Source organism: Cebidichthys violaceus, unplaced genomic scaffold, assembly GCF_023349555.1.
Source record: "Cebidichthys violaceus isolate CVI_PGR_0920_01 unplaced genomic scaffold, fCebVio1.0.p SCAF_3, whole genome shotgun sequence".
Classification (NCBI taxonomy): Eukaryota; Metazoa; Chordata; class Actinopteri; order Perciformes; family Stichaeidae; genus Cebidichthys; species Cebidichthys violaceus.
This window is the reverse complement of record NW_027176483.1, coordinates 464806-482114: the sequence shown is the minus strand read 5'-3', so window position 1 is coordinate 482114 and position 17309 is coordinate 464806. Positions and strand designations below refer to the sequence as shown.

Here is a 17309-nt window from a genome sequence, read left to right as displayed (position 1 = left end):
GTCCTGGTAAATGTGAAACCTGGACTTACCTTCCCCCAGTCCACCGACAATCCACCGTAACATCCCTTTCAATGTCAACAACCCAACAACCTAACCCAACATCCTTAACCCAACACCCTTAACCCAACAACCCAACATCCTTAACCCAACAACCCAACGTCCTTAACCCAATGGACCAACGACCTACCAATCGACAATCCCAGTTCACCTTGCCTCCCCCTTCATTCAAGCCAGTTCGTATAAAGAGCATATCCACTCTTTTTGACCTAAAAGACAACCTTTCCCATTGATCAATAGTGACGAAACCCAAACTTACCTTCCTTCAGTCCACCGATGGTCCAACGTGAACTCGTTCTCGACGACTCGGTATGCTTAAAATATAATAGAGCCCCAGGTTAATAAGCCAAACTCAAAGAGATGGAGATAACGCTTTGGGACAATCTCTCATCTAAGACATTCATGGTGTTGCCCGGTTGTCAGTCTCACCTCCTTGTTGAGTTGTTAGTTTTAGGAAAGTTTTAACCCCCTAAAAAAGGGTTCCATATTCTCCAAACAATCAGTCTACGACTATAAACCACCTTCATTCGACCAAACGGCGGCAACCCCAGTTCATCAACGATCTGACCTCCTGGAACCAACCCTCACCCAATAAGACACCAAATGTCCCAACAACCCCAGTTAAACACCCCCCACCCCCCATCTCTTCCCCACCTGTAGAGCTCAGGCAGAACAGATACCTGGAGGACGAGGTGGACCAGGCGCGGTAGTCTTAACGGATGTGTTCAGTGGTGTCGGTTAAGTGTAGTGATTGAGTTTTTTCATTCGTGAGTCAAGTGTGTCAACTGTGAGCACTAAATGTGAAATTGCAATATTGCAATGTCAACACACACACACACACACACACACACACACACACACACACACACACACACATATCTGGGCTGTGTTTCTTTTTTATAGGAAAAGATATTCAGGTCTTCCTAGTCTTCAGAATAAGTGCTTTCTGTTCCTGAACCTGCTGTACTGGCATTACCAACACAGAAAGGAATCCTCTTTTTGAAGTGGTGGTCTTTGCATTATTGTACATTTCTGTTGAATCCTGAACTGCCAAAATGATGTTGTATCCAAATTCAGCGGGGACGAGTCCACTGTTACTGTATTGAAAGATCAAATCATTGGCGTTGTAAGATATAGATGCAACCATTTCAGAAATTGGAAGTCCCCAGATTTAGACAGGAGGAGCTTATGAAAACAATAACATGAAAAGGAACTTTTTTGTCCTTGAAACTGGAGGGATTTGTTGTATGAACCTGCTCCTTCAGACTGATCTCAAAGGACAATACCACAAATCCTGACATTAAAGCACAAGCTTGCTGCATTACAAAGAAGTGCTGAAGAGCTTTTTGTATGTTAATATGGAATTAAACAGAGTATGCATCTCTTTGTTGTGATGTGACTTATCCCCACATTGCCAATATTTTTCTAGGAGGAGACCCTAACCTCTGACTTTGAGGCTGGTTCATATTTTGGGGGGAGGGGCTGTTGAACCCTCACAGTTGGACTGGTGCATCTCTTTCTTTGTGGAGCGTGTCTGGGCTGAGATGTGGCGCTGGTGCTCGGTGGCTGTCGGTTGGGTCTTAGTCTGGTGAACTGATGGTGACTTCTGGCTTCTCGTTGGGTTCGGGGCATTCAACAAACTCTGGTCTGTTCTTTAACGGTGCCTCCGGTTGTGCTTTCTTACTTTCTTTTTTTACTTTTTGCAATATTGGAGCGCGTTTGCTTTAATCGTAGTCGTCCAAAAACGTATTCACCCCGAGGAGCCTCTGAAGATGTAGAAGATCTCAAAATACTTTTATCTGTTATGTGTTTTTAGCCATGCTAGCAGAGTCGCTCCACCACTTTAGACTGAAGTACTGAACAACTATTGATGGATATTAATGTAGCTTACTACAGTTATCTGAATATTTTCATTGTTTATCCTGTGAAATATCACAACATCTCCAGTTTGTTACAGAATCCTATTAACTCTGTTGATCCTCCAATTAGCTATTGTTAGCATGCTAACACACCAAGCTAAGGTGGGAAACGCGGTAAACATCAGCATGTTAGCATGCCGCCATTGTGAGTGTGTGAGAATGCTAACACGCTAAACTAAGGTGGTCAGCGTGTTAATGTGTCCTATACTTGATGACCAAATACCTGCAGAACAATCAGCCTCAACTGGACTCTGTTTGCTGTTAATTAGCTAATGTTAGCATGTTAACATGCTAAACCTAGACGGTGAATGTGGTAAACGTCTTCATGTTAGCATGACGTCATTGTGAGCGTGTTAGCATGCTGCTGTTAGCATCTAGCTGAGCTGTTAGCATGGCTGTAGACGTGCTCGTTGACCGAGAGGGTGAATACGTTGTTGGCTAACTTTTAAAGTAATCTCTCTCTCTCTCTCTCTCTCTCTCTCTCTCTCTCTCTCTCTCTCTCTCTCTCTCTCTCTCTCTCTCTCTCTCTCTGTGTGTGTGTGTCTTCCCCCCATATCATACGGACTCTGGAACTGAATCTTCATATCTTGACTCGACCTCATCAGCTGTACAAACTGCCTTCATTCAGAAGATCAGAACAGATTAAATCTGTATCGTCTCCTCGTGTCTGAGGCCACAGCGTCGTCCTCATGAATCCCATTCGTTGAGTGTTTTCTTCTTCGTCTCTTTTCGTTGATTGAGCCCGACCTCGTGTTCCAGACCCCCCCCCCCCCCCCCCCCCCCCCCCCCCCTCCCTGTACAGTAGGTACCTCGAGTGCCTTTTCTTCAAACAGCAGATAATATTTTGTCTCTTGACTTGCACTGTGACTTGTAGAAACCTTACTAAACCCCCCGGTCCATCCAGACCCAACCGAGACCCCCCCCCGCCCCCCCGGCCCACATTCACCTCAGGCTGCCAGGTAGTCGATGCAAGTGGAAACTACATTTCATATTATGCCGTTTAGATCGACCAGACAGTGTTTCTGTTGTTGTTTATTGTTGTTGCCTTAAATGTGTTTTTATTTTACTTAAAAAAATAAAAGAATTGCTGGAGGTCAGAGGTCAGTGACATGGTCCAAAGAGGGGTTGAGGATGATGATGATGAGGAGGATGAGATCTTTGGTTTGACAGCCAGTTATTTTGTGATGCACTTTTGGTTTGACCAGTATTATTATTATTATTATTATATCATTATTATTATTATCATAATTATAGATATGGGGTTGTGTTAGTCCGGACTCGTTGGTTCCCTCTGTGCTGTGCTTCTGCTTCTTCTGCTTCTTCTTCTTCTTCGTGTGTTACTAAACTTTTTCTAAATCCGGTCATGTGAACAAAACGCCCCTCCTCCCCGACGGGTCAACCTTTGACCTTTGACCCCCGTTATCAACATCTGTCCACGTCTGTGGGCCGCATGACTTCTTATGCAAACTTTTATACAGCAGTTGTCAAACTTTTAGTTCTTTTGTCTTTTGTTGAATATGCTTTTTGTTCTTTTATAGTTTCCATGTGAACATGAAGTGGTCATCTTGTTGCTGACGTCGTGTTTTTAGATGTGAACTGATGCACCATGCTGGGGGGGGGGGGGGGGGCGGTCTCTATTTGGTCTAAAAGTGAATTTATCCAAAGAACACGTGCAGAACGTTTGTGTGTGTCGTCATATCAGTAAAACATAATAATGTTCTACGTCAGCATCGTGTTCGTCCAGCTGGAGGAAGACGAGGAAGAGGAAGAGGAGCGTTTGTTCAGTTTGTGTTTGACGAAGTCTTGTATGCATTTTAAACAAAAAACAAATGTTGGCGTAAAAGAAGCGACTCCTCCGTGTTCTTCTTTAAGAGCGATGAGTCATGACTGTGGCCTTCTAGTATTCTGTCGGTTCATGACATCATCATCATCATCATCATCATCCCATCGTGTTCACCTGAAGCTTCTTTACCCTGTCCACAGGTGATCCATCGGGGGGGCAACAAAACAACAACAAAAACCAGATCCATAAAAGAGAAGTCTTTTTTAATCTTCCATGTGGTGAGATGCATTGTAGCGATATGAATAAAGAAAAGGTTCACCTGGTGTGCTGAATAAATGTGTAAATTGGTAATTACACGATCTGAATATTTGTATAATTGTTTGTATTTTTTCATAATGATTTTGAAAGGAATGTGTTTATTTTTTTGACTTGTGTTCCAGATGTGTCTTCTGTTGGCCTGACATTGTGACGGTGGGATTCTTACCTCTGTATTGAGCCTCTTCTGTGATGAATTCTTTGTATGCAGTGTTTAGGAAATACTGTCGGCAACACGGGGCGAGTTGATATTAGGAGCATTTGATCAATTTGTATTTATTTATTTTATCATTTTGTTAATAAATTGTGAAAAGCAGCGAGTCTCCATTGTTTTAACAGCTTTAACATTAATATGAATGACTCATCGTTATGAATATCATTTTACATTCTGATAATAGATCCTTTAAAACCTTTTGAAGTGATTAAAAGAACATATAGATAGATAGATAGATAGAGATATATATATATATATATATATATATATATATATATATATATATATAATATACTGATGAAACATTTTAATCTGATGGTTTCTTCATTAACTCGTCACGATTAAAGCAGCTGTAATGAGTGTACCGGTGTTGATCGACCTCCTGCCCGTAACGATGTTAACAGAACGCTTCTGGTCTAGAAGGAGGAACACGATCCTCACTGACGTGTTTCCGGTAGTGAACACTTTAAGTATCTGAAAGTGAAGATTTATATCCTGTGCAGCAGAGTGGCGCAGCGGAAGCGTGCTGGGCCCATAACCCAGAGGTCGATGGATCGAAACCATCCTCTGCTAGTTTTGTTTTAGTGATTGATGAGCAGAAAGAAAACAGTCTCATTGTCTTCATCTTTACTGAACTACGAACATTTTGTTCTTCACAGAATACAACGTTGTGCTTAATAAACAACAAGAAACAAGAAATCCTGATATATTATGATACATTTGAACCTATCAGGAGTTCATAAAGTCATTAAACAATAAAATGATGATCACATTAATACATCAACAAAGTACGATATAATATAGATAGATTTATACAAAATGTAAATTATTTATTGAAAAAGTGGTGTTTAGTCTCTTTTTATAAATGATGCCAATTCATAACATTAATTTAACCATAAAATAAATATATATTGTTGTTTTCTTGAAGGGATTTTATCAATGTGTAAAAGTATTTACGATCAAAAACACGTAGTATCTGTATGTTTTATAATATTTGTATTGTTTTATTGTGTATCCGGTTCTATCACCTGAATATTAACTTTGTAACCGGAAGCGGAACCAGACAAGACCCGCCCTACTCTGCCTCTGATTGGCTCACTCTGACGTCATTACCCTGAGCCAACCAATCCTGTTCCTCGTGTCTCAACCTAACCAATCCAGCCAACGAAGCCACCGAGAACCGGCCAATCAGAGGCAGAGCGGTTCGTTTGTAAAGTAGCTTCCGGCGGTTGTTTTAGTTAACGTGCAGCCTCGCGACTGTTTGTTTCCTAACTCAAGATAACGTCATATGTATATCTATTGATCTATCTCAGGTAGTAATGGTGGAGAGAAGCTGCTGCGTGTTAAACTGCCCGCGCACGTCTCGCGGCCACAGCGGGAGTCACGCGGTCACGTTCCACGTGTTCCCGGCCTGGAGGAGACACGAGGGAGAGACGATCTCTGAGCTCACAAGGAGCCGGAGGAAGGCCTGGGTGTCTGCTGTGGGTCGCGAGGACATCACGTTCAACCACGTTCCTTCATCCAGCAGAGTCTGCTCCAGACACTTCTACTCAGGTTAGTTAGTACTAGTTAGTTTAACTAGTTCAACCAAGTTCCTTCATCGAGTAGAGTCTGCTCCAGACACTTCTACTCAGGTTAGTTAGTACTACTTAGTTTAACTAGTTCAACCAAGTTCCTTCATCCAGCAGAGTCTGCTCCAGACACTTCTCAGGTTAGTTAGTACTAGTTAGTTGAAAGTATTACAAGTTAGTAACAACAAACTAATGTTAGTAACAACTCATCAAACAGTCCTGCAGTAAACCTTCCAGCAGTAGAAGACGTATTTTGTAAAGGTTACTCAAGTCAAAGTACAAGTACCTCAAATGCGTACTTGAGTAAATGTTTATTTATTAGGTTCTAGTACTAGTACATTCTTCCCTCGTTTGTTTAAAGTCTATTAAAGCGTTTCAGACGTTTTGGTTTGACCGCCTTTTAGACCAGAAACCAGACTGTAGGACCACTGTAAACAGGAAGTGATCTATTTATCTTTAGGGTCTTAAAACACACACAACCCTCCAAGTGCATGCTGGGTCTTTACCTGCCTACCCGTCGCTCCGTTCTTACTCATACAACTAAACTAATAACTAGATTAAATAACAGTACATCAATCATATACACAGATATTTATGAGTTGAAATGAATTCTTTCTCGGGACATAAATGATCTAGACTCAAGGTCCACTTACCAAGTTGATCCCAGAGCTTTTGACCACATCTTCATCTTCATAGTAAGACTTTCTCAGGAATATTAATAAACTTCTTCTACAAAGTGAACATCGCAACTCTTAGAAGTGACGTAAGTCTCTGATGTAAACGGAGCTAGATATTGATGTTAAAGACTGTGTGTTTCCAGGTAAACCCTCTTATGAAGGACTGGAGTCGGATCCAGACTGGGTTCCTTCACTGCTGATGGGTCCCAGTGAGGGAACCACCAGACCCACCAAGGGTCTCCTCCAGTCTGTGCATAGGGAGCGAGACCAGGACCAGAGACGCTCCACAGAGACCAGATCTTTAACCGAGACAGAGACAGCAGGAGGTGAGGAACTTCTAACTGGTCCTGAACCAGTCTCAGTGTAGTCCTGATCCTCTATATGAACCAGTCTCAGTGTAGTCCTGGTCAAGCTAAGCTAACATTAGCATCATCTCGGCTCCTCCAGGACGTTGGAGAGATCTTTAACGTGACGCCTTTAGACCTGCAGTAAAGTTAAAATGTTCCTTTCTTTAATCCGTGGTGTTTCAGGTGCAGAGCATCCGGCGGTCCGTCCCTGGAGGGAAGTCCGTCCTCTGCTGCAGTCCGTCCTGCAGCATAAAACCGTCTTCGGCCAGCCGCCTGCAAACGAGACTCTGAGACCACCTGCTCCAGCTGTGAAGGAGACGCACCTGGACTTCAGAGTAGGACTTTACTTCCAGAGGTTTCCTCTTCAGTTCACATGTCAGTGAGATGAAGAAGATGAGAAACATCTGGGTCAAAGTTGGGTTTATTTATTTATTCTGTATTTATTATTTTGTTTCAGGATTTCTTCCGAGACGCTCTGGAAGCTTCTCTGGAGGCCTCCAGCAGGTCCAGGATCTCCGTGGAGCTGGACTCAGAGGGTCCCCCCATGAAGGAGGTTCACCAGACCTGTGAGGAGTCCTCCTCCTCCTGTGAGAACTGTGTCCGGTTGACGAAGAGGAGCATGGAGCTGCAGGAGAAGCTGAGTCGTCTCACAGGAGGACCGGAGAACGTGGAGGTCTTCACAGAGACCCTCCTCCATCCAGACCAGGGCCGGCAGAGTCCTGAGAGGGTCCACGCAGAGGAGCAGGACCCTGCAGGTGAGTCTCAGTGATAGATGGTCATTGATGATCATATCAGCCCGAGAGGAGAAGAGTTGTCGTGTACCGCAGCCTGCACTTCCTACAGGCCAGCGCCCTGCTGATTCTGATTGGCTAACAGTGCTGTCAATCTCATTGTGGTGGGTGTAGCTAATTTCTATTGGCTCTAACGATTCAAACGAGGTGTCATTCACTCAAATCGACCACTCCGTTGCGGAGATACAGCCCTGCGTAGAGAAAACCTCCATTACTCTGGAGGATGCAGAGCGTGTAGCATTAGCTTGGTTAGCATTAGCTTGGTTAGCATTGGTTTGGCGTCGTGTTACTTTTGCGGTTGTTTTTTCACCACTTTGTTGGAATTTTTTAGAGAAAGATCTCAAAACAACAACCAAAGAAATATTTCACTGCTGAAGAAGTACAGACACTGCTGGAGGAGGACCGACACTGCTGGAGGAGGACCGACACTGCTGGAGGAGTACAGACACTGCTGGAGGAGTAGCGACACTGCTGGAGGAGGACCGACACTGCTGGAGGAGTACAGACACTGCTGGAGGAGTACAGACACTGCTGGAGGAGTACAGACACTGCTGGAGGAGTACCGACACTGCTGGAGGAGGACGCTGGGAGCCTCGTTTGTCGTCAGATGATGAAGACATGACTCGGATTACCTTCAAGGGCGCAGCAGCCAACACGTCACAGGGCTCCAGGACTTTCAGAGCCCCAGCTGTTAACACCTCAGTCAGCCCCCCCCCCCCACACCCACCTCTCTGGGAACTTCTGCTCCAGCTACCAAGCGTGGAAGAAGTAGGTTGGCATCTCCAGAGAGCGAGGAGGAGGACAGGTGACGGAGAGGAGGAGAACCTGACCCTCTCAAGTTCATGCCGGCCAGGATCCCAGGCCCCACATGTGACTGCACCACAGCAGTACAAAGGCCAGCGCTGCCAAAAGAAAGCAAGCTGGCATGAAGTTCAAGTGGGAAGAGGTCACCGTGAAGGATCTTTACATGTTCCTCTCCGTTATCATTTTCACCGGCCTTGTGACGGTCCACAGGTCTGACTACTGGAGGACAACTTCCACTTCCTCAGTGACCACATGATTCTGTGGTCAGTTCACCTCAGCGACCCGGACGAGAAGAGGAGGAACGGTGCCGAGTACGACCGACTGTTCAAGATCAAGCCGCTCTACAGAGATGGTGAACGCCTGCAAAGCCCATTTCCAGCCGTACCAGAATCTCTCCATTGATGACAGCCCAGTCCATCAAGGACACGCCCACAAAGTGGGGTTAGAACCCGTTTGTTCTGGTGGATGGGCTCTACCTGGAATATCTTTGTCTACACGAAGCGAGTCCTCAGCCGTGATGGACCTGTTGTCTTGTTGTACACTGACCATTTCTACACAAGCCCTGCTCTCTGCACTGATCTGTCCACAAACAACATGGGCTGTTGTGGGACCATCAGACCCAGACCAATGACCTGCCCAGAAAGGCTGAGAGGGGGGACGCGTTGGATCCAGAGCGGACGGACACCAGAGAGGTAATGCAGACCGTGAGGAGGAAGGTGAAGGAGGCTGGGCTGTGGCAGAACAAGTCCGTACCAGTTCCACAGCGTCGTGGACTACAGGCGTAGTGGGATGGATTTGTCCGATGCACTGATCGCATTTTACAGCATCCGCCACAAGACGATGAAGTGGTACAGGAGGTTCTTCACACACACACACACACACACACACACACACACACACACACACACACACACACACACACACACACACACACACACACACACACACACACACACACACACACACACACACACAGCTAAAGGCCAGTCACCACCGGATGACAGGTTCTGACCCAGCTTGATTGTCAGAGGGGAAATACTCCCCTGACTGTACAAGACAGATCTTGGTAAGTACATACATACAAACATGCATACATACGTACATACAAACGTACATACATACATACAAACGTACGTACATACATACAAACGTACATACGTACATACAAACGTACATACATACAAACGTACATACGTACATACATACGTACATACATACAAACGTACATACAGACATACTTACGGACGTACATACAAACGTACGTACGTACGTACATACATACATACAAACGTACTTGCATACATACAAACGTACATACATACATACAAACGTACATACATACATACATACATACGTACATACATACAAACGTACGTACATACATACTTACGGACGTACATACAAACGTACGTACGTACATACATACATACAAACGTACTTGCATACATACAAACGTACATACATACATACTTACGGACGTACATACAAACGTACGTACATACATACATACATACGTTTGTATGTACAGTACGTACTTAAATACGTATCTACATACATACTTACGGACGTACGTACATACATACAAACGTACGTACATATTTACTTACATACATATCTATCAAGAGGTTCTGGAAATGTTGTTCCAGAAGCCCACAACGACACACTGCAGTGACATAATTGTCATGAAAATAAATGTTGTGATGTTCAGTTCAATGTTCAGTTCAAATGATAGTTCAGTTGTTCTATTGACTGCTGTCTTTAAGAGAAACGCATGAACACCATGATTCCTTTAAGTGTCGGTGTTGGTGTCCACACCCCCCCAGGGGAAACACTGACCTGCATGCCCGCGTTCTTCAACATCGAGGGATCACGAATCAGGAAGTACTGCAAGAGGTGCCACAAGGCTGGAGCGCGCCGGGTGAAGACAACTGTGTACTGCAGGAGATGTACGGTTCCTCTCTGCCTCACCACAAAGAAGAACTGCTTCCAGCTGTGGCACGATGCACAGTAACCTCCTTATGTGTGAATAAATAAATGGACAACAGTGTCAATAGTTCTGGTTTCATGTGTTCTGAGGTTAAACACTGGTTGTTTACAATGAAACATTATCAGAGACTAGAACCACATGTTCTACTGAATAATAGAGAACCATTGTCAGGAGAACTTTATTTACACTCCGATGGTATACGTTAAAACTTTATTTAGACTCCGATGGTTAACATTAAAACTTTATTTACACTCCGGTGGTTAACGTTAAAACTTTATTTACACTCCGATGGTTAACGTTAAAACTTTATTTACACTCCGATGGTTAACGTTAAAACTTTATTTACACTCCGATGGTTAACGTTAAAACTTTATTTACACTCCGATGGTTAACGTTAAAACTTTATTTACACTCCGGTGGTATACGTTAAAACTTTATTTACACTCCGGTGGTATACGTTAAAACTTTATTTACACTCCGGTGGTATACGTTAAAACTTTATTTACGCTCCGGTGGTTAACGTTAAAATTTTATTTACGCTCCGGTGGTTAACGTTAAAACTTTATTTACGCTCCGATGGTTAACGTTAAACTTTATTTACGCTCCGATGGTTAACGTTAAAACTTTATTTACACTCCGATGGTTAACGTTAAACTTAACTTAGACTCCGATGGTTAACGTTAAAACTTTATTTACACTGGTGGTTAACGTTAAAACTGTATTTACACTCCGGTGGTATACGTTAAAACTTTATTTACACTCCGGTGGTATACGTTAAAACTTTATTTACGCTCCGGTGGTTAACGTTAAAACTTTATTTACACTCCGGTGGTATACGTTAAAACTTTATTTACACTCCGATGGTTAACGTTAAAACTTTATTTACACTCCGGTGGTTAACGTTAAAACTTTATTTACGCTCCGAAGGTTAACGTTAAAACTTTATTTACATTCTGGTTAACGTTAAAACTTTATTTACGCTCCGATGGTTAATGTTAAAACTCTATTTACACTCCGGTGGTATACGTTAAACTTTATTTACATTCTGGTTAACGATAAAACTTTATTTACGCTCCGATGGTGAACGTTAAAACTTTATTTACACTCCGATGGTTAGCGTTAGACTGTGAGGGGGGGTCAGTACGGACCACTATTGTTTGTGGTCTAGAGACTTGGTTTCTCCTAAACAGGAAGTGTTACTAAGTGTGTTACTTTGGAGCCTCAGTAGAGGTTAAAAGTGCCGTCTGTCCCCTCAGAGATGGAGCCTCTTCTCTCGCCTCCTCCAGCAGTTCTCAAAGACGGTGACTGGGACCCAGACTCAGCCGACAAGTGGACTCAGGAGGCGTCCAAGCCGAAACCTCGACGGCCTCCTTGCTTCCAGAACGCCTGGCTGAAAAGGTTCTGGTTCCTCTGCTACTCACCGACCCTGGACCTGATGTGGTGCCACATCTGCCGCCTCCACTCGGACAGGTCCCACTCCACCAAAAGTCTGAGCAAAGGTTCCAGGGTGTTCAAGATACAGAACATCCATAAGCACAGTTCCAGCAACTACCACAAGAACAATGAGTCTCGCCACATCATGATGGGGGGTCAGCTGCAGCCGTGAGGCGTCACACGGGACTCATTGTGTCTTCAACTTCTGGTTATGTTAATATATACACATGTTAAAGCTTTGTCTGTTAAAGCTTTAGGGAAATCAGTCTAAAGCTAAAGTTTGAGTTAAAATCTCATTTCTTTAGACATAACTCCTCTCTAAACTGTTTCTTGATTCAATGAGTCTGTTATATTAAAGCATAAAGAGAAGACAAGAGTATTAATAGTCCAGCAGATAAGATATAGTACTATCAGAGAGAGAGAGAGAGAGAGAGAGAGAGAGAGAGAGAGAGAGAGAGAGAGAGAGAGAGAGAGAGAGAGAGAGAGAGAGAGAGAGAGAGAGAGAGATTTACATACACTTGTAAAGAACATAATGTCATGGCTCTCTTGAGTTTCCCCGTTATTTCTACAACTCTGATTTTTCTCTGATAGAGTGATTGGAACAGATACTTCTTTGTCACAAAAAACATTCATGAAGTTTGGTTCTTTCATGACTTTATTATGGGTTAACAGAAAAAGTGATCAAATCTGCTGGGTCAAAAATATACATACAGCAGTGCTAATATTTGGTTACATGTCCCTTGGCCATTTTCACTTCAATTAGGCGCTTTTGGTAGCCATCCACAAGCTTCTGGCAAGCTTCTCGTTGAATCTTTGACCACTCCTCTTGACAGAATTGGTGCAGTTCAGTTAAATTTGATGGCTTTCTGACATGGACTTGTTTCTTCAGCATTGTCCACATGTTCTCAATGGGATTTAAGTCAGGACTTTGGGAAGGCCATTCTAAAACCCTAATTCTAGCCTGATTTAGCCATTCCATTACCACTTTTGATGTGTGTTTGGGGTCATTGTCCTGTCGGAACACCCAACTGCGCCCAAGACCCAACCTTCGGGCTGATGATTTTAGGTTATCTTGAAGAATTTGAAGGTAATCCTCCTTCTTCATTATCCCATTTACTCTCTGTAAAGCACCAGTTCCATTGGCAGCAAAACAGCCCCACAGCATAATACTACCACCACCGTGCTTGACGGTAGGCATGGTGTTCTTGGGGTTAAAGGCCTCACCTTTTCTCCTCCAAACATATTGCTGGGCATTGTGGCCAAACAGCTCGATTTTTGTTTCGTCTGACCACAGAACTTTCCTCCAGAAGGTCTTATCTTTGTCCATGTGATCAGCAGCAAACTTCAGTCGAGCCTTAAGGTGCCGCTTTTGGAGCGAGGGCTTCCTTCTTGCACGGCAGCCTCTCAGTCCATGGAGATGCAAAACACGCTTGACTGTGGACACTGACACCTGTGTTCCAGCAGCTTCTAATTCTTGGCAGATCTGCTTTTTGGTGGTTCTCGGTTGACTCTTCACCCTCCTGACCAATTTTCTCTCAGCAGCAGGTGATAGCTTGCGTTTTCTTCCTGATTGTGGCAGTGACAAAACAGTGCCATGCACTTTATACTTACAAACAATAGTTTGCACTGTTGCTCTTGGGACCTGCAGCTGCTTTGAAATGGCTCCAAGTGACTTTCCTGACTTGTTCAAGTCAATGATTCGCTTTTTCAGATCCATGCTGAGCTCCTTTGACTTTCCCATTGTAGCGTTTGTGGGCGTTTGTATCCAATGAGCCCTATTTAAATGGCCTCAGAGAAGTCACCAGCTGTAGTCACTCATAATCACTCACAAGAAGTTAAGAGGCCATGCTATGAAGCTCATTTCATTGACACAACTTTCTAAGTCACCAAAATTGCTAATTCATGTTGCTGTATGTATATTTTTGACCCAGCAGATTTGATCACTTTTTCTGTTAACCCATAATAAAGTCATGAAAGAACCAAACTTCATGAATGTTTTTTGTGACAAAGAAGTATCTGTTCCAATCACTCTATCAGAGAAAAATCAGAGTTGTAGAAATAACTGGAAACTCAAGAGAGCCATGACATTATGTTCTTTACAAGTGTATGTAAACTTTTGACCACAACTGTATATATATATGTGTAACTTCTACTCAATGAAGACGTCAACGTTTATCTTCATGAAACATTTGTTTTTCTGCTGTTGGTCGGTAGAAACGTGTCAGAATAAAACAATTAAATTAAAAATATATGTTGTGTTGGAAGGCTCCGCCTCCAGCTGAAGTCTGGACCAATGGGCCGGCTCTGTCCTGTGACGCATTGGGCCCTTTAACCCAATGAGAGAGCAGAGGATCCCTCGTCTGATGGAGTAATGACTGTAACCGGGTTAACGTCCTCGGCTGAGTGTCCGTCAGCTTCCAGTCGTCTCCGCTTTGATCAGCTGCTCTGGCTTTTTATTCTCAGGAGTTCAAACACATTTAAAGCAATCAGGAAGCTTTAAAGCTGCTGTCAGCTGACTGGAGAACAAACAAAAACACATCAAAGCAGAACAGATGAAGAGATGAATACACACTGAGGCTTGATTGTTCATATCTGGTTTCAAACATCTCGACATGGACTGAGATGTTTCATAATCATTCAGGATGAATATTGATCACTGATCCTCTGAAGCTGATCGCTGTGATGACGTTATTCATGCTTTCAGAGTTCCACTTACATTCTCCTTCATGTGCCTTCATTCTCATAATACCTCCTAATATACTTTAATTTAAAGCTATGATCCTATACACGATTAAATTATGTCCATTAGTTATTGCTTAATTTATCAAGTCAGAGAGACAGAAACAGATAATAACCTGTTCATAGCAGGTTATTAACAGGTTAATAACAATAAACAGGGTGGTAACAGGTTATTAACCCGTTCGTAACAGGTTATTAACAGGATAATGACAGATTAATAACAATAAACAGGTTGATAACAGTTTAATAACAATAAATGTTAACAGATTAATCACCGGTTAACAACAATGAACAGTATTAACAGGATAACGACAGGTTAACAAACAGGTTGATAAAAGGTTAATAACCTGTTGATAACAGTTAATAACAGGATAACGACAGGTTGATAATAAACAGGTGTAACCTGTTGATAACAGGTTAATAACAGGTTAATAACAATATACTGGTTAATAACAATTTACTGGTTAATAACAGGTTAATAACAATATACTGGTTAATAACAGGTAAATAGCAATAAACTGGTTAATAACAGGTAAATAACAATTAACTGGTTAATAACAGGTTAATAACAATAAACAGGTTAATAACAGGTTCATTTTGATAACTGGTTAATAACCTTCATTCTGTGACTGACAGAACGGGACAGGCTACGAGCTAGCTGCTAGCTGAAGCGTAAATAGCTAACATTAGCTTCGCTGGATAATCATCTTGTTGCTCGGTTTTGTTAAAACACAAGAAACAAAACACAGATCAATAACACACATTGAGTCAACAAGACGTGAAGACAGAATCTTAAGAACAATATTTAAAGTTCATATTTCACAATAAGATGCTGTGAGACACTAAACTGATTCATGATGTTTACACTAAATAATCAATAAATTACATATTATATGTATTCATTCCTCTTCAGAGTACTGACAGTAAAGTGTACTAGAGATCACAGTACTCCGGAGTACTTGTATCAGTATCTGATGACATCATCACAGCTCTGTTTCTGTTCAGGTAGAAGTGACTCAGAAGTGTTTCATAACGCTCTTTATGTGAGAGAGGACAGCACACTGCTCCCCCTTCATCTTCACCACCAGCTTCATCATCTTCATCTTCATCACAGGCCTCAGTGTCTGACATACGAAAGCTTGAACACGTTGAACTCTCCAGGATTTAGAGCGAGCCGACGGAGATTTCACAGGATTCAAATAATAGATAAAAGAAAAAAGATTATGATTCTAAAGTAAGACGAGAGATTCAAGAGATGAAGACCTCAGCGTCCAGTGAAGAGAAGCACTTTATTTCATTATGAAGAAACAAAATAATAAAATTCTCATATGACAGCATTGTGTTTCCTTCTATTTACTTTAATTATTACTTTATTTTCATTTACAAACACAACGTCTTTTAAATCACCTTTAAAACAATTTATTAGAACTGATTTTATTCCCTTTGTGTTTTAAATGTTACATAATGTTATATGTTACATGTTACATTATGTTACCTGTTACATTATGTTACATGTTACATAGCGTTATATGTTACATAATGTTACATAATGTTATATTACATGTTACATTATGTTACCTGTTACATTATGTTACATAACGTTATATGTTACATGTTACATGATGTTATATGTTGCATGTTACATAATGTTACATGTTACATAATGTTACATGTTACATAATGTTATGTTACATAATGTTATGTTATATGTTACATGTTACATAATGTTATATGTTACATGTTACATAATGTTATGTTATATGTTACATGTTACATAATATTATATGTTACATGTTACATAATGTTATGTTATATGTTGCATGTTACATTATGTTATATGTTACATGTTACATAATGTTGTTACATTATGTTATATGTTACATGTTACATAATGTTATGTTAAATGTTACATAATGTTATGTTAAATGTTACATAATGTTATGTTACATGTTACATAATGTTATGTTATATGTTACATGTTACATAATGTTATATGTTACATGTTACATAATGTTGTTACATTATGTTTTATGTTACATGTTATATAATGTTATGTTACATGTTACATAATATTGTTACATGTTACATAATGTTATATGTTAAATGTTACATAATGTTATGTTACATGTTACATAATGTTATGTTACATGTTACATTATGTTATATGTTACATGTTGCATAATGTTATGTTACATGTTACATAATGTTATGTTACATGTTACATAATGTTGTTACATGTTACATAATGTTATGTTACATTATGTTAAATGTTACATAATGTTATATGTTAAATGTCACATCATGTTAAATGTTAAATGTTACATACTGTTATGTTACATGTTACATAATGTTATGTTATATGTTACATAATGATATATGTTACATGTTACATAATGTTGTTACATTATGTTGTATGTTACATGTTACATAATGTTATGTTAAATGTTACATAATGGTATGTTACATGTTACATAATGTTATGTTACATGTTACATTATGTTATATGTTACATGTTACATAATGTTATGTTACATGTTACATAATGTTATGTTACATTATGTTAAATGTTACATAATGTTGTGACATTATGTTAAATGTTACATAATGTTATATGTTAAATGTCACATAATGTTATATGTTACATGTTACATAATGTTTTGTTATATGTTAC

At 41.1% G+C, this 17309-nt stretch overlaps 1 protein-coding gene and 1 non-coding gene across 2 annotated transcripts; both read left to right on the top strand.

Annotated features, from left to right (window-relative positions):
• The first annotated feature begins 4682 nt into the window (after window positions 1-4682).
• Window positions 4683-10548, top strand: LOC137881893 (uncharacterized). Its single transcript, XM_068724082.1, has 6 exons — window positions 4683-4742; window positions 5602-5842; window positions 6680-6862; window positions 7067-7218; window positions 7341-7638; window positions 8006-10548. Exons 1-6 carry the CDS (start codon window positions 4683-4685, stop codon window positions 8047-8049), a joined length of 978 nt encoding a protein of 325 aa, XP_068580183.1. The 3' UTR covers window positions 8050-10548.
• trnam-cau (transfer RNA methionine (anticodon CAU)) lies at window positions 4790-4861 on the top strand. Its single transcript has one exon. It is a non-coding gene; the product is annotated as a tRNA-Met (tRNA).
• Window positions 10549-17309: the final 6761 nt, after the last annotated feature.